This window comes from Anarrhichthys ocellatus, unplaced genomic scaffold (genome assembly GCF_004355925.1).
Source record: "Anarrhichthys ocellatus isolate YVR2014 unplaced genomic scaffold, GSC_Weel_1.0 scaffold5, whole genome shotgun sequence".
NCBI classification, from domain to species: domain Eukaryota; kingdom Metazoa; phylum Chordata; class Actinopteri; order Perciformes; family Anarhichadidae; genus Anarrhichthys; species Anarrhichthys ocellatus.
Genome location: NW_022280035.1, coordinates 3,575,148 through 3,602,375, shown reverse-complemented (window position 1 = coordinate 3,602,375; position 27,228 = coordinate 3,575,148). Strand labels below are relative to the sequence as shown.

The window sequence follows — 27,228 nt, the reverse complement described above, 5'->3', positions numbered from 1 at the left end:
TAGTGTGCTTAGCCTACAGCAACAGATAAGATAGTAATGAAACAAATACATGTTAAAATATACAAGATATATTTGGAGGCCACTCAGTGGAGAGAGCGGGTTGTCCTTTAACCACAAGGTTCGAACCTCGGCTCCTACTGTCCACATGTCAAAGTGTCCTTAAGTAAGACACAGAACTTCAAAGTAGCCCACTGCTCCTAAAATCTTTAGGATGGGTTAAATGCAGGGGTCACATTTCATACGGTGTGGTGAAAAATTGTAAGAGCACTGATACTGACTTATTAGTGCGATGAGGTTATATATTTGCATTCTTCACAAACTGTAATTTATTCATTCAGCTTGTTGCAGAATAATAAGCCCATGTGCGAGAAAACTGGAGAAAAAATGTCTGGTTGGCCCAGGGGTCAACATTGTTTTACTAGCTTTTTAACTAGTTTTAGCCTCGTTTTTGTCAGATTTTTTTGTCTTAGTTTTCATCAACACTGCTGTTGAGAGCATCCTGACGGGGAACATTACAAAGCGGTTTGGGACCTGAAGGCCCCGCAGTGGGTGGCACGGTCACTTTACAGGATGGAAGCAAGAAAAAAATTGTTAGGGACACCAGCCACCCCAACAATAGCCTCTACTCTCTGCTGTTGTCAGGGAAGCACTACTGCACCCTGGAGGCAAGCTTAGAGAGGACGACTGTGTCCGACTGTCAGACACCTTTACATCGGCCTTCCTTAGAGACTTTGTGCTCAGCCGCAATATCATGTCTGATTTATTGTAATGACTTTGTTCAGTCTCAAATTCATGTTATCATGTCACTCTCTTTTCATCTATTACCCTTTTTTTGCATTGCACGTACATATTTTTTCTTGCACAACCTGCACTTGACACGTGAGGATTTAATCCTGGTTAACCCTGCTGTCTGCTACTTTAAGTGCCCTCAGCCGTAGTAAGGCCTGACTGGGCTCGGGGCTGTTTATCCCTCGATGTTTACTCAGCTGTGTGTGACGAGAGGACACTCTGGAGTTATAGGGCAGCTACTGTAGCTGCCGCTGGGTTGTTCTCTCTGCCGAGCGTGGGTTCTGCATATACGACTGGCACAAGCAGGCAGGCAGGAGATTTGTAGGCGACGGTGAGGATTGAGACATGCAGAGGAGGTTGGCACAAGGGATGGAGAGAGAGGAAGGGGAAGCTGTGATGATGCTGAGATTAATGGTACATGTCACAATTTGCAAGCAGTGCAAGTACTTTTAAACTGCCATCGAGCTATTTTACTTTATATGATTATATCGTACCGAACAACTGCGTCACATAACTGGCTGATAGTGAATGTCTTCGCCCTCTAAAGCAGCCATTTACCATCTCACTCTACTCTACTTTTGGTCACTTGGGAGAGAATAAGAGAGAGGCTGCTAACTGCAAGAGCTCTGAATGAATGTGAACTGACAATTCCAAGACATTTATATCGCCCATCCAAATTCACCAGACCATTTCCATTATTCACGGAGCAGCTCCCTACACTGCAGTTTTCAGCAGTTATTTAAAGTTGCTTTTGAACAGAAATTTCCCTCCCTCTTCATTTCGGAGAAAGGCAGGTGGGAGAAATCACAGGGAACCTTCCCTCAGGGCGTTATTTCCTCTCAGTGTGTGGTGCAAGTCCATCCGCCATAGAGACCAGGGATTGCATTAAACCAACAATTAGTTGTCCTCGGAGACAGATAGAGGCCCCGCCGGCTCTGCTGCCTCCGCTTGATCCGCTATTATGTTGTTTTGTTGTGAATTTCCCCCGTTTTCCTCGGGAAAGGTTTCGCTTTAATTCTCTGCTGATTTGGATCCCAGTGTGCCTCATCCATCAAAATGATTTTAAGCGTTGGTGCTATTTTAAATTGCGGATTAATCATTTTCTGGATTTATTCATTTATTATTTGGGCTGTAAAACGCCAAAACTAGTGCAAAATGCTCATCGAAGTTTCCCAGAGCCAAAGGTGACATCTTCAAAATGTCTAAAACCCACATATGTTGATTTTATGGTGATTGACTGACTGATTTATCGACTAATTGTTTTAGCTCTAACCGTGTTGAAAGTTGTAACCAATAACCTTGTTAATAAATCATTTACTAATTCTGTGTTAAGAGTTATTGTCCACAATGTCAGAAGTGATGTACGTTTACTGCTGTAACTTTATCCCCTCTAACCTCTCTTCTAACTAGTATTTGTGACTTTATTGGCCAGACAACTTATAATGTTAAAGTGGAAGACACATATATATCAGTCGCCCTCTTTCTGCAGAATGAATACTTTTACTTTTGATATTTAAAGTAACTCTTGCTGTTGATACTTCTGCCCTTAAGTATCATTTTTAATGCGGGACTTTTACTTGTAATAGAGTATTTTTAAATGGTTGTATACTTTTCCTCAGGTAAAGGATGTGAATAGTTCTTCCGCCACTGGACAGTGTCGTTATGCATCCATACATGCTAAAAACAACCTCTTCTCTCACCTGCTGCATGTTGAGGTATCATATTGTAACACCTGCCTGATTCAACCCATATCTCAAATTCACTTTGTCATGCTGTGATAGGTCAGCACAGTCTACACTTTTAGATAGAGGCCGTTCTCTGAGGCATATATAACTTAAGTGAATACACACTTCCATTTTTCTTCATATGATATGCTCCCCGCGCTCCTGAGGTGCCCCTTATCCGTCGTTATGATACTATCGTCTCTGAAGGTGATAAGTACTGAGAGCCCGGACGGTGTCTGAGAATAGTATGAGCGAGGAGGAGGACTGTCTCTACTGGCCTGTGAAATATTCATCAAATGAAGCGAGGGCGGGTGGGGAAGTGCGGCAGGAGTCCACAGGGGAAAGAACATCATAGCTCGGGAGACACAAGGGAGGGAAGAGTGATGCAGACCAGGGAGGAAGGAAATGTTGGAGGGTTAGAAATATTTCTATTGTGTGGGAGCTGGTGGTTGAAATCCCAAATGTGATAGACAAAAAGATCCCCTCACAACAGCGGAGGAGGTTCTTTATGATGTTTCATCTATAAAGCAGCAGGTAAAGTGAGACAGAGACAGATGATGGTTTCCTAAAAGTATTGAATTCTGACATTTATACTGATTTCTGACTCATTTTCCTCGAGCACTGGAAAGGTTTATAACGGCTCATGTCCGCGGTTTTCTCCTCTGTTGTCAATAACTTCAGGAGAACTGGGCATCTGAACCGATTAGGTGATCGTTACTCGGTCCAGCCTGGCAGCCTGCGCCGCCCCAAGGTGTCATCCAACAGTCAATGCTTTGGACATGATGGTCTTGATTTGCATGATCAATGCTCACTCATTATTCTGACTTTGACCTCCAGAAAAATACAATGGTTCAGCCTCTTTACAGTTACAGATAAATTGGCTGTGTAGACAAAAGCCTAATAAAGCAAATTCTTGAAAACAATCCCCAACAAATACACTATTAAGTTGGTTTTGCTAAAAGCTTTTCCTTGCTTTTTTAGTCAACTAGCGGTGTTGCTATTCAGATGGTCATGCCATGCAATTTTTTACAGACATTCATGGTCACCAGAGGATAACTGCGACTTACTTTGTTGCTCCTTTGTCATTTCCAATGGCAACACCATGTTGACATTTGTGATTTAATTTAATGATTTAAACATCTCAAGAAATAGATAAAAAGTTTAGGAGTCACCAAGGTTATTACAAGTCATCCTGAGGGGAACATGAATGTCTGTGCCAAATTTCACGGCAATCAATCCAATAGTTGTTGCGACATTTTAATAAAAAGAACAAAAATGTAAAACTCATAGTGGTTCGAGAAGAAAATTCAGGGGACAAAGTCACTGAGCGTCATCCATTCAACAGACTGACATCCAACCTTGGAGCTACGCCACAAATGAGGCTTGAAATGCTTTTGAAATATAGATACTAAACATTCACTTATAGGTTTTCAATTCTGTGACCATTTTGAAACAACTGGCATAAAAATGTCAGATATTCATGCAGCTGTTATCTCTGTAGTGTTTTGTCAGTAGAGAATGGCCTTTGGTCTGCTCTCTCTATTTAAGAGAAGGGTTTTTTGCGTGAAGCCTTTTAGTTATCCATACTCCCAGAGGAGCCCTGCGGTTCTCTTCTACCTATTCTATTTTAACTCTACTCTTGACTTCTTTATTTTGACCATCAGTGATGAGTGACTCAGGGTCTGATTCCGTGTTCAGGGCATCATTATTACACACATACAAACTCCTCTGTACCTCAGGCTTTCAATCCCCTGCCTGTAGTTTATTTACTCTGTGGAGAGGCTCTTTGTTCTTTAGCGTGGTGAGTCAGCTATTCGTTTTAGAATCAAACAAAGGGGGGGGGGGGGGATTTGGCTCATGATGCTTTTATTCCTGACAAACGGTAGTGATCTGACGCCAAGATCACCCATCGCAAAGAGTGTAAACTGTAATTAGTCATCGGTATCATGAAGTCCTGAGTATTCTCTCATTGAATTAAGAACTTTAGTGCAAAGTGATCAGATTTTCTGAGAAATTTCAATAACTATGTGATTGTTATTATCAATTAAGACAACTTACTTGTGTATTATGATCTCTCGATATATGATTTCAACACGATATCATTCCTTTGAAAGACAATAAATGGTCATATTGAAATTTTGTCCAGCCCTACTTTTACTCTATCGGATGAATTGCCATGACATTTGGTACAGATATTGAAAATGGGAATACGGCACACGTTAGATCAAGAGGAGGAGGAGGAGGGTTGAACTGAATACATAAAACCTCAACCACATTCTTTTGAAATGTAAACAAAAGTTTTTGTGAGCGGAAATCCAAACACAGTATAATATTGCTCCAGGTTTTAAATGACGGATGGGGTTTTGCTTGTCACCCTAAATCACCTTTGATCTGAGAAATGTACCTAACCACCCCGAGTTCAAGATGAGCCATCAAAAATAGTTTTAGGGTTTAAAGAAAAAAGAGATTTTGATACAGAAAAAATACTTGAAAAAACGCACTTGTTTAACATGTAACAAGAGATTAATGAATAATCAACAAATAGACAGAAGGTTAGAACTTGAGAAATGTATTTTGTGCCATCATCAGATAAATATTTTAAGTTCATGATCAAATACCTGCAGAACTAGACATTTAATAGCCTCTGCTGTACTTGTGTTTAGTGATCATTATCAGTACTAGCCTGCTAACACGCTAAGCTAAGATGGTGACCATGGTAAACAGTATCCTTGTTAAGAAATCACCATATTAGCGTTGTGATTGTGAGCATTTTAGCATGCTCATGTTTATCTTTTCCTAATAAAGCCTCACAGAGCTGCTGGCATGGCCGTACACCGTTAGTCTTATAAATATTAATCCCTTCATTTATTTCCATAAAGTTTATTCATGTATGAAGGCAACGAGTTTTTCCAGGTCATCTGAAATCCCAGTCGGATAAAGAGTCGGAAATTACACAAGCTGCACACAATAAGATGCAAAGAAATGTGGATGTGTTTTAGTGCCGGTCATCGTGGGCCTCTGGCTGCTCGCTGTTGCATTTAAATAGCATTTTCCCAGAGATAGCAATTTCAGCATAAGGCATAATAACAGTGAAAGTGTTGGCACTTAACGGAGACGGTTTTAAAATCTTTGAAAACGTCCCCGTGAAACAACAGAACGCTAATGGATTGTTTACCCGGCTGAGACAACTCTTAGCAGCTCACAGATTGCAAGACTTCGCTAAATGGATGAGAAAGTGCATGGATTTGTGGTTCAGGGATTCTTTCAAAACCTGATGTGGCTTTAAAAACAGATATGTATAATCATGTGCATAATGATTCATTACAGCAGAGCTCTGTTGAGTGCTTTTCAATACGTGGGAAATTGTGTCTGAGTGACAACTTTATTGATCACAGAGCTCTGAATATTATACCCTGTTTAAACCGCAGTCAGTAGGTAATGTATTCAATTCTGTGGAAAAAGAGGATTGATTTTCTGAAGTACCTTAACAGCAAAAGAGTGATAAAAGCATACACAGGTCACAATTAACAAGTAAACTGAACTTTCAGAAATCAGAATTTCTCTTTGTCACCTATCGTCCTTCGTGTTTCTTATGATTTCTGCTGCAGAAAACCTTTTTCATATGTGCACAATCATTTATTAATTCCTCATAACAAGCAGAACAAGCCGTATGCATTCTGTGCAGACTTTGTGCATTATACATGTTTAATGTTTTCATTCTCACCACCTCTGTCACATCAACTATTCAACAAGAGGCAGGTTACAACTGTTAGCCGACATCGCCTCACTTCAGCGTATCAATCAAGATGCCGGCGAACATCATGCTCCCGTCATACACAGGGTTTTTACATTTATGTAATGATTTATTTATTTATGAAGCACAGCAAGTGCAGCCGCTGTGTGATCTGACACATTTATGCTTTCATTTGTGCAGAAAGGGAAGAGCCTCTCTGATAGCTGGGTTAGTTCTTACAGATGTCTCACGAGCCAGCAGGATTCACAGATCAATACGTGTGAATGAATGTGCAGTGAAGGCCACCGGCAGCAGGTTGATGAAAGAAGATGAGAAGAGAACGAGTATATAGTTTAAATGAGGCTCTGTTTACCGGATGATTGTTAGCCATGCTAGCTGCTTAACTGGATGACAACGTCAGTCTGTCCAGACTAAAATATGTTACTAACTATAAAATGGATTGCCAAGAAATTTTGTACAGAAATCCCCGGCCCACAGAGGATGAATCCTAATGACTTTGATGATCCTGACTTTCTGTCTCGCTGCAGCATCAGGTCAACATTTGCATTTCTCCAACACTCAAGTCTCTGACCAAATAGCTTTAGCTGTACTTTGCATTTAATACTACAAATGTTAGCATGCTAACCTAAGATGGTGATCTTGGTGAACATTACACCTAAACATTAGCATGTTAGTGTTGTGGGGACGTTAGCACACTGATGTTAGCATTTAGCTAAAGCACCACTGTGCTCGAACAGAACTTGTTCGTACAAAGTAAAAAATTGTTTATAGTTTGTTTGAAAGGCAGAGTGTAAAAATGGACATCATAAGAGAGGAGGGAGGCGCGATGTCGTCTAAATTGTGGGTTACCATGAGTACTTTTACTCTCCTGGAGGGAGATCAAGCTGCAACTTGATTGCTCAGATGAAAGAAATTGAATAAATGGTTGAATAACAAATGAAAAAACGGAGCTCGTCAGGGCAGTTCAAACCCTTTCTCACCTCCACACAGCAGGCCAATCACAGTGTGAAGTGGGTGCGTTTGTTGGGTTGTCGGCTTTTTAAAGTCACATCAATGTTCGGACACATCCCCCGACACCGACATCGGAAAGATGGAGGTTTAACCTTGCAAACTTGTGGCGTATAGCTGTAGTCCCTCTCAAAGAAACACTCTGACAAACACCTGCAGGTCTGTCAGTATGAGTGCAAATGTGTGCGCACTATTATTTGTTGCTTGCCGTGCATTTCCCTCGGGTTGATGTCTTGCTTTTACAACCAGCTGTCTCTAACTGACTACATGATAGATGGCTGGAATGTTAACGTTGCCCGTGGCAGGACCCAAACCCTTTCTCAACAATTACTTGGTTGGCTTGTTCTTTCTAATCCTAGATATGTCATTCTGTGCCATAACGCTGAACAATAGCCTGCTCCGAGCGTTAGCAGCTAAACTCCCCCCCTCTCTCTCTTTCTGTCTCTTTCGCTTTACGTCCCTGCTCTCCGTTGCTCCCTACTCTCCCACTCTCTCCCTGATTCTCCCTAGTGGATTATGTGACTCATACTACACTAAACGCTCTAGTGCGACATTAACTCTTTGCCAAAGCTCAGTATTCATCCGTTTATTTACTGCCGTGCACGCGTGGGCTGTTTAAAAGATGTCATGTGGGCTTTCCGCTGATATCTCACACGCAGCTTTCGATCTAACATCTCGGCTTTCCTCAAAAATGAAGGCTGCACTCTCACTGGCTGGGATGCTTGGTCTCCATGGTAACATCAGGTTCATTATAAAGTGCCATAAAGAGCTTGCGAGGGAACATTAATTCCCCAGTCTGCTCGTCTACATCACCTCACTGGTTTGATTGTGTAACCCACAAACCTCTCAGGAGGACTTCCTTTAATCACTTCCCTCTAATCTCTCTCCTTTACTCATCCGCTCTTTCATTCCTCACCTCCTTCTCTTCCTCCTTATCTCCGTCGTCTCCGCACACACACATGTTCACACACCCATAACAGAAATAGAGCCAAACACTGCCCCCCAGTGGGAAAGCATTGGTGGGAAACCTTTTGAAGTTTTGCAGAGCTAATGTCAAAAAAAACACCAAATCTCTCTTATGTGTCTCTCAGGTCTTCACTCGCTACGGGAAGTGTTACACCTTTAACGCCGGCGGTGATGGACGCCCTGCTCTCTTCACCACCAAGGGAGGTATGGGTAACGGACTGGAGGTCATGCTGGACATTCAGCAGGATGAATACCTGCCTATCTGGGGAGAAACAGGTGAGGTGTCCACAGTGTGTGCGTGGGCGGTCCTCAGCACCGCAGGGAGTGAGACTCTGCAGTGGTAGAAGAAGTATTCAGATGAGTGAAAGTACACCACTACAAGTAAAAGCACTGCATTCACAACCTTTCTTAAGTTAAACGTTGTAAGTATTCAGCTCAATGTACTTAAATAACAAAAGTAAAAGTACTCATTGTGCAGTAAAACGTTCCCAGTCAGTGTTTTACTATTATATATGATTCATATTACTGCTGCATTCATGTTTATGTTGCATTTTGCTGCTCTAGACGTTTAAGGTTGTGCTGGTTTTAACTCATATACTGTTGGCTAGTTTAATCTACAGCAATGCATCATATTCTATAAGATCATATGTTTGTAGCGTCGCTGTCCTGTTAGAACCACGTTTCTAAAAAGTCAACTTTTCACGAGCCCAGAGAAACAGCCTTTGTTTTCAGTTTTGTGACGGTGCATTTTTCAGCTGACGCAATAAGGTTTTTAAAAAGTGTTTATCTTATGAAGTAGGAGAATTTCCTCAACCCATAAAGAAACATTTAAAACCATCTGTTTTTAACATTCAAATTCAAAATCAACAAATCTGGAGATACTGAAAATCTAAAAAGAAAGATTTTCCTCTGAGATGTAGTTTAAAGTGTAATGTTGCATTAAATGGAAATACTCAAGTAGAGTACAATAACCTGAATGTTGTACTTTAGTACACTAGTTGAGTAAATGTAGGTACATTCCACCACTGCCACTCAGAGACAAATCTCTGGATTCATTGGTGAAACACATTTTCACGGCGTGTTGCTCTGATTCATCATTCTTTGAATTTCTGCAGATGAGACTTCATTTGAAGCCGGCGTCAAAGTTCAGATCCACAGTCAGGACGAGCCGTCCTTCATTGACCAGCTCGGCTTTGGCGTGGCACCCGGCTTTCAGACGTTTGTTTCCTGTCAGGAGCAGAGGGTACAATCCGTTCCTCTTTGATCATCTTTATACAAATGTTTAACAGGTTTATCTAAAACCTGCATGATCACCTGACTGCTGGTGTTTCTTGAGCTATTGCTCGTCTTTTTTTCGCCATATTGCTTTGTTTTGGTGAATACAATTGTATTATTACTGACAGGAATAAAATGCAAAAAACTATTTAAGTTGTGATACACCAGAATATCCTTTAAAGTCATTTTAATCTACATCACTTTACTGTATTTACACAGATATAGAATAAAATTACATTTGATTTAGCTGTTTTATTCCTCTATTTGCATTCTGTTATAACTGGAAGCATCCTCTTTTTGATTTTGTTTTGTTCTTTATTTGTTTTAATTTACTTTTATTCACCTACATTTTCATTTCAAAACAACACTATACATTGTATTTGACTTTCTACAGTATATACTAACTAAAAGTGGCATTAATAGTATGCATAAGTGTGAATACTGCTTTTGTATAATAAGTGACGTGTGTTCGTTGCAGCTGATATATCTTCCTCCTCCTTGGGGAGACTGTAAGGTGACGGCGATGGATTCAGACTTCTTTGACAGTTACAGCATCACAGCCTGTCGCATCGACTGCGAAACTCGCTACCTGGTGGACAACTGCAACTGTCGCATGGTGCACATGCCCGGTAGGGATCCTCTTACTTATTACTGTGTGTTGCATTAGAGTTACTTTAATGATATAAGTGAAAAATTACTTTACTGTGAGTGTGTGTGTCGCTTTGACTGCAGGCGATGCTCCCTACTGCACCCCCGAGCTGTACAAAGAATGTGCTGACCCAGCTCTTGGTAAGAAAAAAGGCTTCGTCCTTGTCTGGTCTGAATCTTTAAACTGACACAAAACACACACACACACACACACACACCATCCCGTGACATTTCAAAGTCACAGCACCATTGATCTGTTCCAAAGGTCAAACAGAGCTCTGGTTTTGTTCTCCACAGACTTCCTGGTGGAGAGAGACAATGATTTCTGTGTGTGTGAGACGCCGTGCAACATGACCAGATACAGCAAAGAGCTGTCCTTCGTCAAGATCCCCAGCAAGGCCTCCGCTAAATATCTGGCAAAGAAATACAACAAATCTGAGCAGTATATTAAGTAAGCGTCAATCTGCATTTTTGTCAAATGCAAACAATGCACTGAAAAGGAAAACAAAGAGGAAAACTAGATAAATAGCAAATTAAAAATGGGGTAATACTTTACTCTACGCAGTATATAGATATTTAATAAATGGTTTCACTAGAATGTAGTAATAAGTATATACGAGGATATTTTGTCAACAACTCCTCATTTGAAGACATATTTTACTATTTTGTCATTCATTATGTTTACTCACCAGCCTCCTCTTATGGCTGCCCACAGGAGGTGTTATAGGTGTTGACAAATACGTTAATACACATTCATATCTGCGTACAACTACATTATAGTGTGTTATAAGCTATTAATTAAACGCCTATGAATGCTGAACAGTTTGACTCAGAGTATAGTGTCCCCTGAATTGGACTTATAATGTTTTGACTTGCTTTCTTTTCTCCACAGAGAGAATATTCTGGTTTTAGACATCTTTTTTGAGGCTCTCAACTATGAAACTATTGAACAGAAGAAAGCTTATGAAGTGGCTGGACTTTTAGGTACATTAGTTCTATTATGTACTGTCGACGTTCTGTCTGTCTTTATGGTCGATGATGTTTTTAATCAGCTTAATTCTTGTTATTCCAGGTGATATCGGTGGTCAGATGGGACTTTTTATTGGAGCAAGCATACTCACCATTCTGGAGATATTTGATTACCTTTATGAGGTGAGACCTCCTCTGGAAAGTGATTAGATAGAATAATAATCCTGCATGTAAATATTTACTGATATAAAGTTGTAGCTAATGGACCATTGAGGACACTGAGGTCATGCAGTTTGTATTTATTTTCTGGGAATGTGGGTGTTTTAGCAACCTTAAGGGAGCCAAAATGTACACAATTTTATAAGCAGATTCCACTAGTTGTAAACTCATATTAAAATGTTAATAGATGTGGGCCGACGTAATATAAACAATCAAATTAACAAAAGGTTTTCTCCCACCACAGTTTAATGCCTTTGTATTTAGACCTTCATTTTGGGAAATAAAACTTACAAAACATATAATGGAAATATGAAAAACACAAATAATTAGAAACATTTCAAATTGCACAGTGGATACTTTACATCCTCGTTGAGCCATAAACTGCTGATTGTCGTGGTGACCCGCTCTGTTTTTTTACCCCTCTCAGGTAATAAAGTACAAGTTGTGCCGCTGCTCCGATAAGAAGCACAAGCACAACAACAACAACGACCAGGGAACGGTCTTGAGCTTGGACGATGTAAAGTGTCACGTCAGTAACTTTCATTAGGCTCCTGCAGACGCGAGGAGGAGGAGGAGGGGGCCCGCTGTGCTCTCTTGTCTCCGAGCCGTCTCGTGGACTTTGTTCATTGCAGTTTTCTTTCCAGACTGCAGGAGCGACCAGAGGAAGGTGTCTTAACTGTGCCTGGTAAGGTTTGTACGTATATACAACATGTGGCTGAAGGGAGGAGAAGCCACACGGACGGCAGGACAGCAGAAACCAGAGATCCGATATGTTGTGATGGATTAAAAAAAAAGTCAGACTAACTGCATGGTCATCTGTAAACAGCTTCTCAAGACGTAGTATCAGATATGGGGGCATGAACCGAGCTGAGGTTCGTACGTGTTCAGTGAATCAGCATTAGAAATCCCAGCTGTGTGGTGGTGTTTGTCATCTGTCAATCTGAAGGAGCTCTTTGTAAAATAATTGATGGGACAGGTTTGTTTTCACTTACAAGTAGTGTTTCTTTATTATTATTCTAAGTTTTTTTTTAGGTATTTGCATGTCAGTGCTGAACATTCTTTACTTTTTTTCCTTTGGCTTTTGCTTTCATTGCTCTTGTTCCTCTTTCTTTCCACCAACTTTCCATTTTTATATGCATGTCATCCAACCTTATGTTATGCCCGACGTCTTCCCTCGTTAAAACCTGAGCATTTTTGCCAATATACTGTACTACCTCATCTTGCAGGGCGACAGCGCCCTTAAGAATTTACAAGCCAAGCAAATTAATAATAAAAAGGTGATTTCCGTGTATAGAAAAGAGCAGAACAGGTTGAAAAAAAGGAATCAGGCCTTAAGGCGAGTCCATGCGACATTTGCTGAGCAGTCTTTTTAACAGAAGACATTTTGACTTGTCACAGTAAGAAAATCAAAGGTGTAAATGCAGCAGTGTCTAACTCAAGTTTGCCAATATTAGCTACCATTAGCTACCATAAGCTACTATTCACATCAGAACAAGTAAACCTAGAAGCCGCAAAATCCCTGACCGCACTGAACTGAATTGAGAATAGTTAGACTTTTAGGAAATAAGCTTATTTGCAGAGAGTTAGATGAGAAGAGTGATACTGTAAAATATGACATGACAGCCAGGAGCTGGTTAGCTTAGCTTAGCACAGAGAGTGGAAACAGGTGGGTAGCAACAAATGACAACAACCTATAAGCCCTAACCCATAAAACCACGTGTGTCGTTTTTGCTGTAATTGAAATTGTTACCTTTGGACAGAGCCAGGCTAGCTGTTTCCAGTCATTATGCTAAGCTAAGCTAACTGGCTGCTGGCTGTAAACATTCTCCACTCGAGAACTAAACCCATTTTTTCCCCATAATGCTGAACTTTTGCTTTTAAACACTTTTAGTATTTTGAAGAACATACGGTAAAATTAGGGAAAACAAGTATTTTAACATGAAAAAGAGACAGTTGGATACACAGCCACAAAATGAAATGGTGTACAACCAGGTGCTACTTACTGTATGATTTGCCTTCAAAATTCCCTTTCAATGACAATCACTGTATACGTTTAGAGAAATTTAAAACGCGTAAAAACCGACATTAATCGAAGGCAGTGTCTTACATTTTTACATGTAGATGCTGTTCATCACATTTAAGGGAATTTACCTTCGATGTTTGTTAAGTTAACATGGCAAGAAAAAATGAATCAGTATAAATATGTTGAATGTGTTTTGCCATCTTCTAGGGCTCTGAGTTGCATGTAGCACTGTACAGTAGGCGTCTTAAATGTGGTCCATCAACGAACAGGTTTATCTGCAGTTTACGTCATCATCTGTCAGTGTGTTTGGTTGGATATGGATATTTTTTTGAATTTGTGTGTGTGTTTTTTAACAACGTTGCCCGCCGTCTGCGGCAGATTCAGAAGCTGAAAAAGGAAAAATTGAAAATGCTGCCCTCGTATCCAAAACACCGTATCTGTCATCAGTTAGTAAACATGTGGGCTCTGGCGGTGCATGTTCAATACTGTGTCTATTCTAACTCTGTTTACAAAAATCAAACAATATTCTGTTGCCGTTAATTTACTTGCACTCATTCCCATTGAGTTCTGTGTTTTCTTAACAGGAAATGGGAAATGTATAGAGTACAGTGTATCAAGCACAATCATACCATCAACCGCAGTGTAATGTAAATATTGGATAATAATCTCATTGTAATTACGATCGTCTGATCTGTGTAACGTTGTACTTGTTGTATTTATTTAATCTAGACTATTGCGTGTCTCTTTTTCTGTGTACATATATGATTGTAGGTTTATTTATGAGAAGTATATTTATCAAATATTAAAGTATCAGGCTATTTCTATTCCTTTTGTTTGTATTGCTACGGTCACAGCTGCTTCAAATGTATCATCAGTAAATAAAGATGAACAGCTGGGTTGTTGTTGTCAAGCGGCCACTGCATGAGGTCATGCATCTCAATACAAGTCCGAGTATTAAAGATTGATTATTTTAGTCTGGTGATGTATAAAATGCAATGGCCTTGAAGCAGTTGTTATATTAAAGATGAAATGCTAACTATGCGTTTCTTTTCAGTGGATAGAATTTTCTGTTCATTCTGATCAAGATCCATCAGTTTGTTCAGACATTCATGGTTCCCAGATGATGTACTGTGATTACTTTGGTGATCCTCTGACTTGTCCTCTAGCGCCACCATGAGGTTGACATTTGTGGATTTGAGTAAAAAAACAAGTTTTGGAAGGATTATAAATTTTGTTCACACATTCATGTTCCCCTAAAGATGAATTCGAATTACTTTGGTGATCCCTTTACTTTTGATAAAGCGCCATCATCAGGTCAAAATTGCAATTTGTGAAGTATGAATAACTAAATCTAACGACATTCCCTTCAGCCTCAGTTGTACTTTGTGTTGAGTGCTGTATAGCAACTGTTAGCATGTTAACACACTAACTAAGTGCTGCACATGGTAAACATTATACCTGCTAAACATAAACAGCATTGTTGGCATGTTGACGTTAGCATTTAGCTTCACAATACTGCAGCCAGATGGCACAGTGACTGTGGCCTTTTTTAGAGCGTATTAATTCATTAATATATTCAGAAGTCACTGATGTAATCAAGGAAAGTGAAGGTTGAACCACAAATAAAAACAATCAGTAAGTTTTTAACTCGAGGTAAATATAAACACATAAGGAAAGATTATTGCAATATTTGACTTCATGATACTAATGTTTGTACAGGTGGTGCAGATATATATAATCATGACAACTCAATCAAGTAAGTTGGATTTTGTTCGTAGAAACCAGACATGAGGAATCAGGAGTTTTGTAACTTCCTACTCTTCTGTTAGCTCCAACTCTTATGCAACAACTTCCCCTTTTGTGTGAGAGTCCCCCAGACCAAACAATTCTTCTCAATGTGCCGGCTCTGTTCTGCACAGTGACAACTCAACACAAGCTCCTGTGAGAGAGAAAAGCAAGAATGCATATAATAGAAAGGCATAGTAGTACACAAGTCAAGGCCACAGTGTTTTATTTAAGCATAACATAACAAAGAACGATGTTCTGCTGAATATACTGTGTTGCAGTCCCAGCTTTTAACAACATTAAGCAGTTTAATGTGACTATATCAATGTATCATAGTTCATGCAGTAGCCATTGTTCACATGGGGACTTTAGTCCGCATTACTTTAAGCCTACTGACCTCTAATCAGCTGGATGAATGAGTGACCAGACCTTTAGAGGGCGGGTCATCGTCTCCCCTCGGATGAACCAATGAAAAGCAGGCGTGCTGCTGTTGCGTAACTCCACTGCAGGTTCACAGCCGCATACAGTGTCGGCAATCAGAGCGCCCTCATCCTGCTATCCATCGGGTTAACTCTACCGCTACACAATGTCAGCGCCGAAGAAAATCTGCATCATTGGCTCCGGGAACTGGCAAGTTGATGCGTTGTCCAACTTTTAAAATGCGTTGCATGTTTAACCCGGGTGAACCGTTGCTAGCCCGCTTAGCATCACTGGGCACCCAGCCGGCCTGCCAGATAGCTACCGTTAGCTAGCAATCAGCCGCTTTTCTTATGATACAGTGAGATACGTTGTTGCATTAACTACTGTGTTGCATTTAATCAACGTTAGCTGCAACATTTGCCCGTTTTATATCATTGATTATTTTCATAGGAAACCGGCTGAGTAGACAGAAAACTGACCACATGTCATGATTAACGTTAATCATGACATGTGTCTGCAACGGACATACAACACGTGAGCCCACTCTGCTTAAAGCGCCACTACAGTATGAATGTGTTGTTGTTCTGCTGCAATATGCATGGGTTCACGTTCCTCCCGTCAATGTCTTCTCTTTGTGAAGCCGAACCCCGTTCAACAGTGTCAACCTTGTCTACTTCAAAATCATACAAATGTAACAACAAGCCATGAATGAATACTTTAGTCCTCTGGTAAATTCGGCATATAGCTTTAGTTCATGAACCAAACACTTTAATTGTTTGAGTTAAAACTTGTTTTTATACACACTGATAGGATTGTGTCTATTATTTGGAAATAAATCAAGTTTAAAGCTCATTTATGCTTTATGTATTGTTTTTTTATGCCAAATTAATGTGTCTCTTACTATAGTAACATTACTGTTGGGTAAACGAACATACAATCGGAGTTCTCAATGGAGTTTTACACACAGTCAGCAACAGAAATACAACATGTCAGCGCTTTCTCCTTAGCAGCACTACAGTAGAAATATGTTTGTTACTTTACAGTCACCATCTAATCTACAATGGTCATGTCTTTGCATTATTGCCAACAGAAGATGGCCCCTTCAACAGTCTTATAATTACAAGTTACCTTGTCGGCTTAAAAGTCCCCGAGGTAAAACATAAAATCAAGCACTTGTTTTTTTTTTTGTTAAAGTTCTCTAGTAAATTTGGCATATAGCTTTAATTTATCAACCAAACGGATTCATTTGATTAGTTAAAACCTCTGTTTCTACAGGACTGTAGCTATTGTTGAAAAAAAAACTAAAGTTCTTTATGTGTTCTTATGCCAGATTCATGTGTTGGCCCCAAATTATAAGAAGAATTCCTCAAAATCATGAGTAAAAAAACATAAAATCAGAATAGTTCTCAATGCAGTTTGGCGCGGTGTCGACACAGATTTCAGCTTATCTTCAGTGCTGCCTGCCGGGTCATCCTGCTGGTGATCAAAGAGCAGCAACGTTCAAAGTGAACCAGTAGAAACCACACGAGGGGCCCTGATTGTCAGGAGTCACGTGTTATTATCGACTCTGAGAAGTGATTAACATCTAGACTTAAAAAGGCAAAATCACTCTGTGTTGGATCTCTTCTGGACTCTTCTGTTTTCTTATGTAAATGAAATACTAACCTGTAACTATTAACCATACAGGGGTTCTGCCATTGCCAAGATAGTGGGTGCCAATGCTGCTCAGAATTCAAATTTTGACACCACCGTAAAGATGTGGGTGTTTGAGGAGATGGTGAACGGGCGCAAACTGACTGAAATAATCAACAGTGACCACGAAAATGTCAAGTACCTTCCTGGGCACAAGCTGCCAGCAAATGTGGTAAGAAACTGTTGGTTTATCACCATTTAACATAATATGTATTATTATGAGGTATTATGTGTACAGAGACATGATGCTTTGTATCTGCGTTTGTTCTTGTTGCTTTAAATAGCTTCCTCTATCATCACCTCATCATAGATTTTTATACATTTGACCATTCTGATATCAGTTTCCTTAATGTTCTCTTAGAGCAGGTTGTTGCACCAGACTTTAATGTCGGTTACATTTGATTTGTACGAGTCAGACCTCTTCCAAAATCGCCCTCCGATTCCTCCTCAGCTGGCCGTCTCAGACCTGGTGGAGGCCTCCAGTGACGCAGACTTCTTGGTGTTTGTGATCCCGCATCAGTTTGTTGGGAAAGTGTGTGACACCTTAAAGGACAAGATAAAGACTGATGCTCTGGGGATATCTCTCATCAAGGTTAGACTCTGCTCTTTGAATTTTACACCTTTTTGTCTCTAAATAGTGGTGCGATGCTACTTCATGTTGTATACCAGACTCGTAGTTTACTTCCAGGTTGAAGCCGTAAACCAGTTGAGAAGTATGATCTTTCACCCAAATACCAGCTTCTGTGTATGGCTTCATGTAAAAACACGGCTTGTGTGTTTCTGTTCCTCCAGGGCGTAGACGAGGGGCCCGATGGACTTAAACTCATCTCTGATGTGATCCAGGAGAAGCTTGGCATCAACATGAGTGTGCTGATGGGGGCCAACATTGCCAATGAGGTTGCTGATGAGAAGTTTTGTGAGACCACCATTGGTTAGTCTGTTCTACATATTTTTGATTGCTCAGCTTAGGGATGTTTTGAAAGAAACGCTTATTATTTCATTAGGACACATATGCACATTTTTAAAGTTACAATAAGCAGGTTTTAGTCTTGAAGCAGGAAGTATGTTTGTTGTGGTTTGTGTTCTCTATCTTTCTGCGTCGTCAGCATAAGTGTGTCATTTTAATCCTACTGTGTAAATGACAGAGTGGGCTTGTTCAGTTTGACATTTGCTTTCTACCCGTATTTGTACGCACCACATGACTGCGTGCTTTTAGTGTTTGAAAGGACTGATATTTATATCAGTGCTGTGAAATGTTTGAGGCCTTGGAGCATTGCAGCGGTCCTCTAAAAGATGCAAAGTTACTGTGTTTTAGTTAGGGCTGTAATCAAACAAAGAATCTTAGTCAACTGAAATCCTCATTCCCAAAAATGACAGTGTCTGCATAAGTAAATATTGATCAAAGCTTTTGAAAGTCAGTGAAAACAGCAGCACAATACTTCCTTTCTTTCCATACAAAACAATATAATTGCTGTGTTATTTGCTCAGTGATAAATGGAGCGGGAAGCTTAAAGAGCAAACAAATCAAGTTTGTCTGTTCCAGTTAAAATCCTGGGATGAATGGTTTGTAATGTGTAGCGACAATTCCAGGAGAAATATGTTGTAATATGAACTACGAAGTGTGGTTTAAAGAGTACATACAAGTATAATTAATAGATGTGAGAGCCAGTCCTCACTGTTTAACCTGTAAAAATATGCATTAATCCACCGATCCGAACCTGCAAACCACTAACTCTTTGCATTATAGCAGCTCTGAGAGACTGAGAGACGAGGACACAGACACTGAGTGTGCTGAGCTCTCCTTGGAGCTCGTCCCGCAGGGAGCGGCTTGTCTTTCTCCAATGCACAGTAGAGGAAAGGTCTAGGCTGAATAACTGTAGCAATTACATTGTTGCTCATTGTTAGATACGGTGGGAGCCTCTTATAATGATCACGGTTACAGTAACCAGCCGCTAATATGGATCAAAAAGCTTGTGACAGAATCATTCTTATTCTAATGCTGTAAAGATAATTCACTTATAGTCCGCTTATAGTCTTCATTTTGGGTCTATTCGTACTTAATTTATGGAAAAACATTTTTAAATCTAATGTTAGTTTAATTTAATTTTACTTTTCTTGCTTCACGGTAACCCGTCTACTTCCAGCTGCGTGCTCGTTGAAATCATGACGACAAAACGACCGTGCACCTGTAGTTGAAGCCGCTCCTTGTCAAGTGGATTGATGGTGCCTGGTTACGTAATGCCCCCAAAGTGAAACTCTGCCACTGCAGCATGGGTAGCACTTGCAGACGAACAATGCCCCCCCCCCTTTCAAGGTTCATCTGTATGCAGCACCCGAGCTGCAGTGACACAGAACCAGACGAAAGCCAGCAAAGACTCACCTCAAGCGAGCAACGCTCTCTGTTTCACTACTTAATATTCATGTAATAAATACACAAATGTCAAATTAGGAGGTAATCTGACTAATAAAGAAAAACAAAGACAATTGGTTATAATAATCCATTTGACTTTGACAGACGTGATCACATATTTAGTACATATTTACTAACTGATCAGAAGGTGTCTAGTATTGATCATGTCTCTTCAAAGTCTGAAATCAAAGTATAACTATTTAAAATGGTCGTGACATCAATTCATATTGTAGATATGCCAAAAGATAACCAGGTTCTTTTTTTTTTTTTTTTTCTGCTCGCAGGGTGTAAGAATAAAATCCACGGGGCTCTCCTGAAGGAACTCATGCAGACCACCAACTTCCGAGTTACTGTGGTAGAAGAGTACGATGTGGTGGAAATCTGTGGAGCCCTGAAGGTGAGCTTTTTATTACAGAAACACAGCTGCATGCAGCAGAAGTGGGGTTCTTACACTGAGTCATCGTGCTAAATTACTATTGTGCCACATTGAAAATACTTTGGCCAAGTGGAAGCAGTGTCCATTTAGTATTTAAATGTTGATCCTCCAGATAGTCTGCGTCTTGTCCAAAGTATCCAGGAGTGTCTTCGTCTCTTGTGCCAAAAATTACAACTTTGCCTCCTCGTCCGTCCTTCAGAACATCGTTGCGGTGGGAGCCGGTTTCTGTGACGGTCTGGGCTTCGGAGACAACACGAAGGCAGCAGTGATCCGGTTAGGCCTGATGGAGATGATTGCATTCGCCCGCATTTTCTGCACTGCCGGCCCCGTGTCCTCTGCAACCTTCCTGGAGAGCTGCGGTGTGGCCGACCTCATCACAACCTGCTACGGCGGCCGCAACCGCAAAGTAGCAGAAGCCTTTGTGAAGACGGGGAAGGTGAGCGCTTAGATTAGACCAAATGCATTTACCGCTTTTTGGAAAATGTAGTTTTTTTTTTTTAATATTGTTTAGACAAAGTTAGACAAAGACAGACTACAAAAACAAAAGAGGACAAAAGCAAACTGAGTACAAGTTTAGACTGATGGGTAGAAGAGTCAAAAACAGGTTTTTAGAAATGGTCAGATTCAGCAGTCAAAGCTGATGAATAAATAGATAAAATAAATATTTAAAATTAGTAGTAAAAGAGCACAACACACTTCTGTAGGTACACGACCACTGTGGACAAACTACAACGAGCCAAGAAGGGAAACTAAAATAAACACGCTGCTGTCTTTAAATGTCTTTAATAAAAGGTTTAATATTCGACCACAAGTGGTTGACAGTGTAATGGTAAAAATATGCATTTGAGCCTTGTGTCCTCGATGTGAACTCACGTGTCATCTATTAAGGAAAATGGCTACTGGAAAAGTAACAAAACTACTTGCAGAGTGGCAAGAACAACTTGTTCCTTACATGGAGTAAAGAAAGTGCAGACTAAGCAGTAATCAGAACTGGTGGTTGAAACACCTCATGTTACCTTGAATGTATCGAAGCTGTGAAAAGTCAGCTGGATGCAGCAGACAAGCCCTCGTGGGTGCTGCACTTTTGAGAAATAACTTGTTGCTGTATAAATAAAGGAGCTTGTGTGATACAGATTTTGAAGCATTCACACAGTCTACTGAACTACTGTTGTGCTTTCTTCCCTCTTGCAAGAGAATAAACGGAAAAAGACAACTTTGAATCTTCTGAAGACTTCATTATTGATTTGGGAACAAAACTCTCTTCTTCCGATTAACTTCCATCACAACAGTAAAGACAAAGGATATATATATATATATATTAAAAACAACCTTGTCGACTTGATAACGAGCTCTAATAGAGTGCATACGTACTTCAAAATATAAAATAAAAGATAATAAAATCCATTTTATCACAATAGAGCTTAAGAAAGGTGTTTAAAATCACATGTTAATGCACCTTTAACCCACTTTGTTTAAACATGTTTCATATTTTGATATACTGAAGTTTCTGTAAATTGTAAAGTATATTTTGAGACGAGCAAATCCAAATAGCAGTTAATAAGGCTGATACAGCAATATGGCTATCTTACATACACATAACTCAGAAAATACTATAAAAATACATTGTTACTTAATATTAACTACAACATGAAACAGAATACTCAACACTGGTGGCATTATTATTCCGCTGTTTTAAATACTTTTACTGTGAAGACACTGCAGTTTTGTGCTTTTTTTTTCTCTTCCTACCAGCATAACTTTCTAAATACAATCTTCAACATTAATATAATAATGAAAAGGACAAATATCTCGCCGTTTATAGAAAGTAATTATGAAATGATTCAAGCCCACTGTACCGTACTAAAAGGTCATTTACAGTCCGCTACTTGCTGAAATGTTTTTGGTCCAGAGGTACGTAAGCTGAGGAAGCTTGTAAAAGCTCGTGTGTGGACCGTGTCTCCTTTTCCACTGAACACGAGTCCACCCTTCATGTTTCTTCTCAGTCCATCGAGGAGCTGGAGAAGGAGATGCTGAACGGCCAGAAGCTGCAGGGACCAGCAACAGCAGCTGAGGTCTATCTCATCCTCGAGCACAAAAACCTCATTGACAAGTAAGTTAAGCAGCGACACGACACACCGGATCTCATCAGACATCATTCCAGCTGTATTTATGCACTCAACAATGCGTCCTCCTTCCTCCCAGGTTCCCTCTGTTCAATGCAGTGTATCAGATCTGCTTTCAGGGCCATCCAGTCACAGAGTTCATAAGCTGTTTGCAGAACCACCCAGAGCACATGTAAAAACAACAACAAACTGACCAAGTGCCTTTTTAACTGGAGAGCATTAACCTTTTCTCACCTGTTACCAGTCAGAAATAGACGGGGGACCAGTCACTCCACAGCTGTTGTGCAACCGAGCGGCTCCAGCCAGCGAGTGCAATGTTCACTTATTAAAAGAGGTTGCGTAACATTTGTGCATGTTCAGCTGTAGTTTTACCGCTCAGTTTGTTTTTCGTTCATTTCCTGACACGTGCATGATGACTTGAGGGGTAATTGATGACGGGGTTCTTTTCCCTTGTGATTGACAGACAGCACTTTTTGCCTGAGTTTTTTAGTTTGTTTTTTAGAAAGCAACCCAATTGAAAACACCAATGAATATCTCTGGACATCAAATTCATCATAATACAATATTTTTCTAAAAATATTTGACTGCCATTCATTCAGTACCATGTTTGTACGATGTTCATATGGCACCACATCATGCATTCAGATTTGGACAAAGACCTGTTGGGCAAAGTCCTTCTGTGAGGCGTTATTGTCTAACGTTATTGTTGCCGTCCAGTGAAAGCCTGTCCATCAAGTTATTAATCATGTAATACCTCAGATAATTATGTCCTTGCTTGCTCTAAAAGTGTCTTACATAATTCACTGTTTCCTGTCTTGTACTGTATTAACATACTGTCAATCGCACAACTGTTTTTAACATAAAAAACTGACAGTGCCTTAGAATGCACGGTTGTGTATTTTTGGCCATTGATTTTTTTGGGTCCAAACCAAAGACTTAACTACTTAACGTCCAATATTCCATTTGTTTTTGTGACCCTGCCTGATTTTCATTCATTTGCGGCTCATGTGTGTTGGTAATTATATCAACTTTTGTCTGTAAATAAACTAATTCTAATCAAATTCAAATCATCGCTTGAATCCTTTTTCACTCCCTCACATTTATCTCAAACTACAAATCACTGCAGCGGGAATCTTAGTTGGAAGAAATACTGCCAGAATATTCTGTTAACTTTTACATTTAAAAAAAGCAAAGAACAAACTGATTCTCTAAAAAAACTATCGTAGTGGCAGGAGAATACAAGTGAAGTGGTCATTTGACAGTACTAGCTCAGCTTCATGTCAATAGTTTTAACAAAAGCTTTCATCTCTTATTTAGAAAATGTTAAAATTGTGGAAGGCTTATTTGAAAATATTTGCCTTTTTATGACTGAATTTTTCTAACGTGTTGTACTAGGACTTTATAGCATGATGGACTTTGACTTTTTTGTGATACACTATGAAGTTTAATGACTGACATCTTACTATGAGTACAATGACCTTTTTATTATATACTATGCTTAGACTTTTTTGAACATGTTTATAGTACAATACTATACAATGACATTTGTATGGTGTATTATACTTTTTATGGCTTTGACATTTAAGACATACTATACTAATCTCTTCATATTTTTATGAAATACTGACTTTAAATGACATTTTAAGTTAAACTTTCACCCCAAACGGCATTTTGAGTCTGATATCTCAGCGCCACTACGCACCTCCTCTCCGGCAGTGCACGGCTGCAAGCCAGTGCGTAATGCTGCCTCCAGACTCTTCCGCTCAACCTATTTGGCCTGAGCCCCTCATGGGTTTCACCGGAGAACACTCAGACACCAGCATCAGCAGCGACGGCTCATCTCCATGACATGACTCAGTTAACTTTGTAAAAATGAAAGGTACAACACATTGTGCTTAAAGCAATAAAAACCAGAGCGCATGGAACCCATTTACAGAGAAGCTAAAGCTAGTTTATTTATTACAAGTAGTGGAAATGTAGCTAGCTGTACATTGTGCACCTAACAGCAGTATCCAGTACGTCATTACATAGACATTCACTGTTGACCTGTAGTAGACACCGCTGCCGTCTGAATATTTTTGAAATATGGAATAAACATCAGCAGCTTAAATGAACCTAAAAAACATGTAAACAGAAAGGGAATGACACTCAGAAGAAGGCTACTAAACAAGACAGAGAGCTCGTTTGGTTTGTCCATCAGGACTCTTAAGACTATTCCAGTATGAATGCTGTGAAGAGAAAAGTGCCCGCATTGCCCTTTTTAAACCACATTGTCTATCTAGCTTAAAGAGGCAGAAAGAGTACACAAGGTGTAAAAATAAATTCCACTAAGTGATTAATAACTGCAGTCAAAGCATAGCGGTATTACAATCACAATGTTATTAAGAGTGACAGCTGGTGAACAATCCGTCTTGTTCCTCGTCTCCGCTGTGTTCAGTTACCGTCTTTGGTACACCGCTTAAGATGACTGAGCATGACTCTGCTGAGTGTTTTGTTGTTGCTCTGCTATTGATATCTAGACATGGAGCTAGTTCAGACATGTTTGTTCAACTTTGTTTTTTAGTTCACTGATTTCTTTTGTTCCCTCTCCAACTGAATTGGTCCCACCTCTCAAATATAACATGGAAAGTTGCTGTGAATGTATGAAGAAGTGCAGTATAACCCATGATGACGGCATAAATAGATCACTATCTTTTGAATGTCTGATGAACTGGTTCCAAGGAATAATTGCCATCCCTGAGAAATGATAGCTTGTTTCTACTACAGCGATGGATCCACATAGTGGAAACTCCTCTTTCCCCAAAAAGACACTCCAGCAGTGAAACATGACACGGCTCACTCACCCCCTCCTGCTATCCTACCTCTACTCCTCCCTCATCACAATTCACAACCTGTGAGGGTTGACCCATTTGTAAGTGCCTTCATAGCGAAATCCAACTTTCTTTGCCAGGTCGTCTGCTTCTGTTGGGCCCCGACTGACAAAAGAAAGTGAAACAATCACAATCAACACTCTGTATTCAACACCATTTTCCAATTGAAGGAATACTGAACAACATTTCCTACCTTCCATATTTGTAAGAAATAGGTTTGGGCTTCTCTCTGTCTATGTGATGAAGAAGAGGTGTGAAGATCCTCCATGCTTCCCTTAGTTCATCACTGCAAAGACAAAGAAGTCAGCATGCGGTGGAGGACATTACATCATAGCTGTATGTAAGGTTTTAACAACAGTTTCCCTTCTTGCTGAGGCAGAGAAAAGATGCACTATGTCGCCATCTAGTGCAAAGAACTGGTAGGTTTAGTTTACAAGTAGTAACATGACAACACTAGTGAAAAACAAAGACACACCTGCGCACAAAGTGCATCTGACTCCCACAGAAGACGTCCAGGATGAGACGCTCGTAAGCGTCTGGAAGCTTCACGTCCTGGAAACAAGACACACATTTTAAATCGTTTCTTTCTTAATTAAAAAAACATTCGGTTAAGAAATTAGAGACGTGATACAGACAGCTACTTTCTTTGTATTCGCTATATAAATCACTTGCTCTTTGCATAAACAAATCAACTTGAACATGCCTTGTATCTACTCTTGTAGGTGAGGTCCAGCTCAGTTTCCTCAGGGCTGAAGTAGACACCAGGCTTCTTGCTCATCATCTTGGCGTAGACCGCCTCGTTGGGCTGCACACGCACCACGAGCTCATTCCTGCGACACCGATTTCCAAAAATGTCCCCTGGGACATCTGTGAACTGCAGCCGCACCTCAGCTTTCCTCTCATTCAGCGCTTTTCCACAGCGAAGGATGAAAGGAACACCTGAGGAGCGAAACACAACGCCGAAGCCTCATGAAAGAGCACGGGAGACATCAGTGGGATTTGTTTTGTTTTTTTAAAAAGGCCACGGTGTGTTTACCATCCCAGCGTTCGTTGTGCACATAAAGTACAGCAGTGGTGAAGGTGGCCTGAGTGGATCCTTTAGGAACTGTAGGATCATCGAGATAACCCAGTTTGGCATCTCCCTCCCCCTCTGGATTCCCCACATACTGACCCAGCACCACATCAGATATGGCCACCGGAGCGATGCACTTCAGCACCTTCACCTACGAGAAGGAACACAAGAGAAACAGGAATCGTAACATATCTCTCCATATTTGCAGTAGTGTTTGAGGGGGCGTTGAGAGACGATTTTGTACCTTTTCATCCCTGACATCATCAGAGCTGGTGGAAGCTGGTTTCTCCATGGCCACCAGGCAGAGCATCTGGAGCAAGTGGTTCTGCATGACATCACTGATCGGGGGGGCAAAGGGAACAAACAGGTGGTCACACAAAAGACGGAGAGGAGATCGCTGTGATCATCGTCATAAAATGATAACCGATGTGTTAAAACTGGTTAAATCAACACTTTCTATGACGCCCATGTCTATAATGCGTTATAAACTATACTTATGCATTATACTCTGCTTATTGCCTTGTATAATAATAGTTATAAGCATAAACATTCATAATTAGGGTTATCAATGGATTTAAATGAATGATTGTCCATAGTTTATCATTTTTATCTGATCGAAATGTACCTTAAAGGGAGATTAGTCAAGTATGTAATACTCTTATCAACATGCTATATTATTTGTAGATGACTTTAAAAAGGAGGTAAGATTCCTAATTTATAAATACTAAACGGAACTTTAAGCATTCAACTTTAATATTGAAGTTCAAAGACAAACTTTAGGGATTTATTTCTCTCTCCACTCACCGGATGATGCCAAAATCATCAAAGTAGCCTCCTCGTCCCTGAGTCCCAAACGGCTCTTTAAAGGTGAGAACAACACAGGCCAAGCTGTCCCTGTTCCAGATCGGCCCGAAGATTCGGTTCCCAAACCTGCAATGACCGTCACATTATTCTTTGTGTCTCTGTCTGTCTCTCTCTCTCCGTGTCCCTGTCTCTCCGTCTCTCCGTGTCCCTGTCTCTCCGTCTCTCTGTTTCCGTGTCTCTC

General features: G+C 40.2%; 3 protein-coding genes across 5 annotated transcripts in view; 2 read left to right on the top strand and 1 right to left on the bottom strand.

Moving 5' to 3' along the window:
- The window catches only part of LOC116381898 (acid-sensing ion channel 1-like), a 40,403-nt gene extending 25,875 nt beyond the window's left edge, over positions 1-14,528 (top strand). Inside the window, exons 3-10 of the mRNA XM_031844400.1 lie at positions 8,367-8,517; positions 9,357-9,484; positions 9,995-10,145; positions 10,249-10,305; positions 10,462-10,615; positions 11,057-11,148; positions 11,237-11,316; positions 11,780-14,528. Of these exons, the coding sequence (XP_031700260.1) occupies positions 8,367-8,517; positions 9,357-9,484; positions 9,995-10,145; positions 10,249-10,305; positions 10,462-10,615; positions 11,057-11,148; positions 11,237-11,316; positions 11,780-11,899 (933 nt within the window). The 3' untranslated portion in view covers positions 11,900-14,528. The remainder of the gene's footprint in view (positions 1-8,366; positions 8,518-9,356; positions 9,485-9,994; positions 10,146-10,248; positions 10,306-10,461; positions 10,616-11,056; positions 11,149-11,236; positions 11,317-11,779) is intronic.
- A 277-nt stretch (positions 14,529-14,805) lies between these two features.
- LOC116381903 (glycerol-3-phosphate dehydrogenase [NAD(+)], cytoplasmic) lies at positions 14,806-23,308 on the top strand. The gene is made up of 8 exons (XM_031844407.1): positions 14,806-15,790; positions 17,267-17,444; positions 17,724-17,864; positions 18,065-18,203; positions 19,967-20,079; positions 20,318-20,554; positions 22,122-22,228; positions 22,321-23,308. Exons 1-8 carry the CDS (start codon positions 15,747-15,749, stop codon positions 22,415-22,417), a joined length of 1,056 nt encoding a protein of 351 aa, XP_031700267.1. The 5' UTR covers positions 14,806-15,746; the 3' UTR covers positions 22,418-23,308.
- An 858-nt stretch (positions 23,309-24,166) lies between these two features.
- LOC116381897 (glucose-6-phosphate 1-dehydrogenase) overlaps positions 24,167-27,228 on the bottom strand; it is a 12,658-nt gene continuing 9,596 nt past the window's right edge. For 2 of the 3 annotated variants that reach the window (XM_031844398.1, XM_031844399.1), the window contains exons 7-13: positions 26,988-27,113; positions 26,428-26,521; positions 26,148-26,334; positions 25,815-26,050; positions 25,587-25,663; positions 25,305-25,397; positions 25,126-25,216 (exon numbers count right to left, since the gene is read on the bottom strand). In XM_031844398.1, coding sequence (XP_031700258.1) covers positions 25,126-25,216; positions 25,305-25,397; positions 25,587-25,663; positions 25,815-26,050; positions 26,148-26,334; positions 26,428-26,521; positions 26,988-27,113 — 904 coding nt within the window. Of the gene's footprint in view, positions 25,217-25,304; positions 25,398-25,586; positions 25,664-25,814; positions 26,051-26,147; positions 26,335-26,427; positions 26,522-26,987; positions 27,114-27,228 lie in introns of all 3 variants that reach the window. The other variant, XM_031844397.1, reaches the window with a different exon arrangement.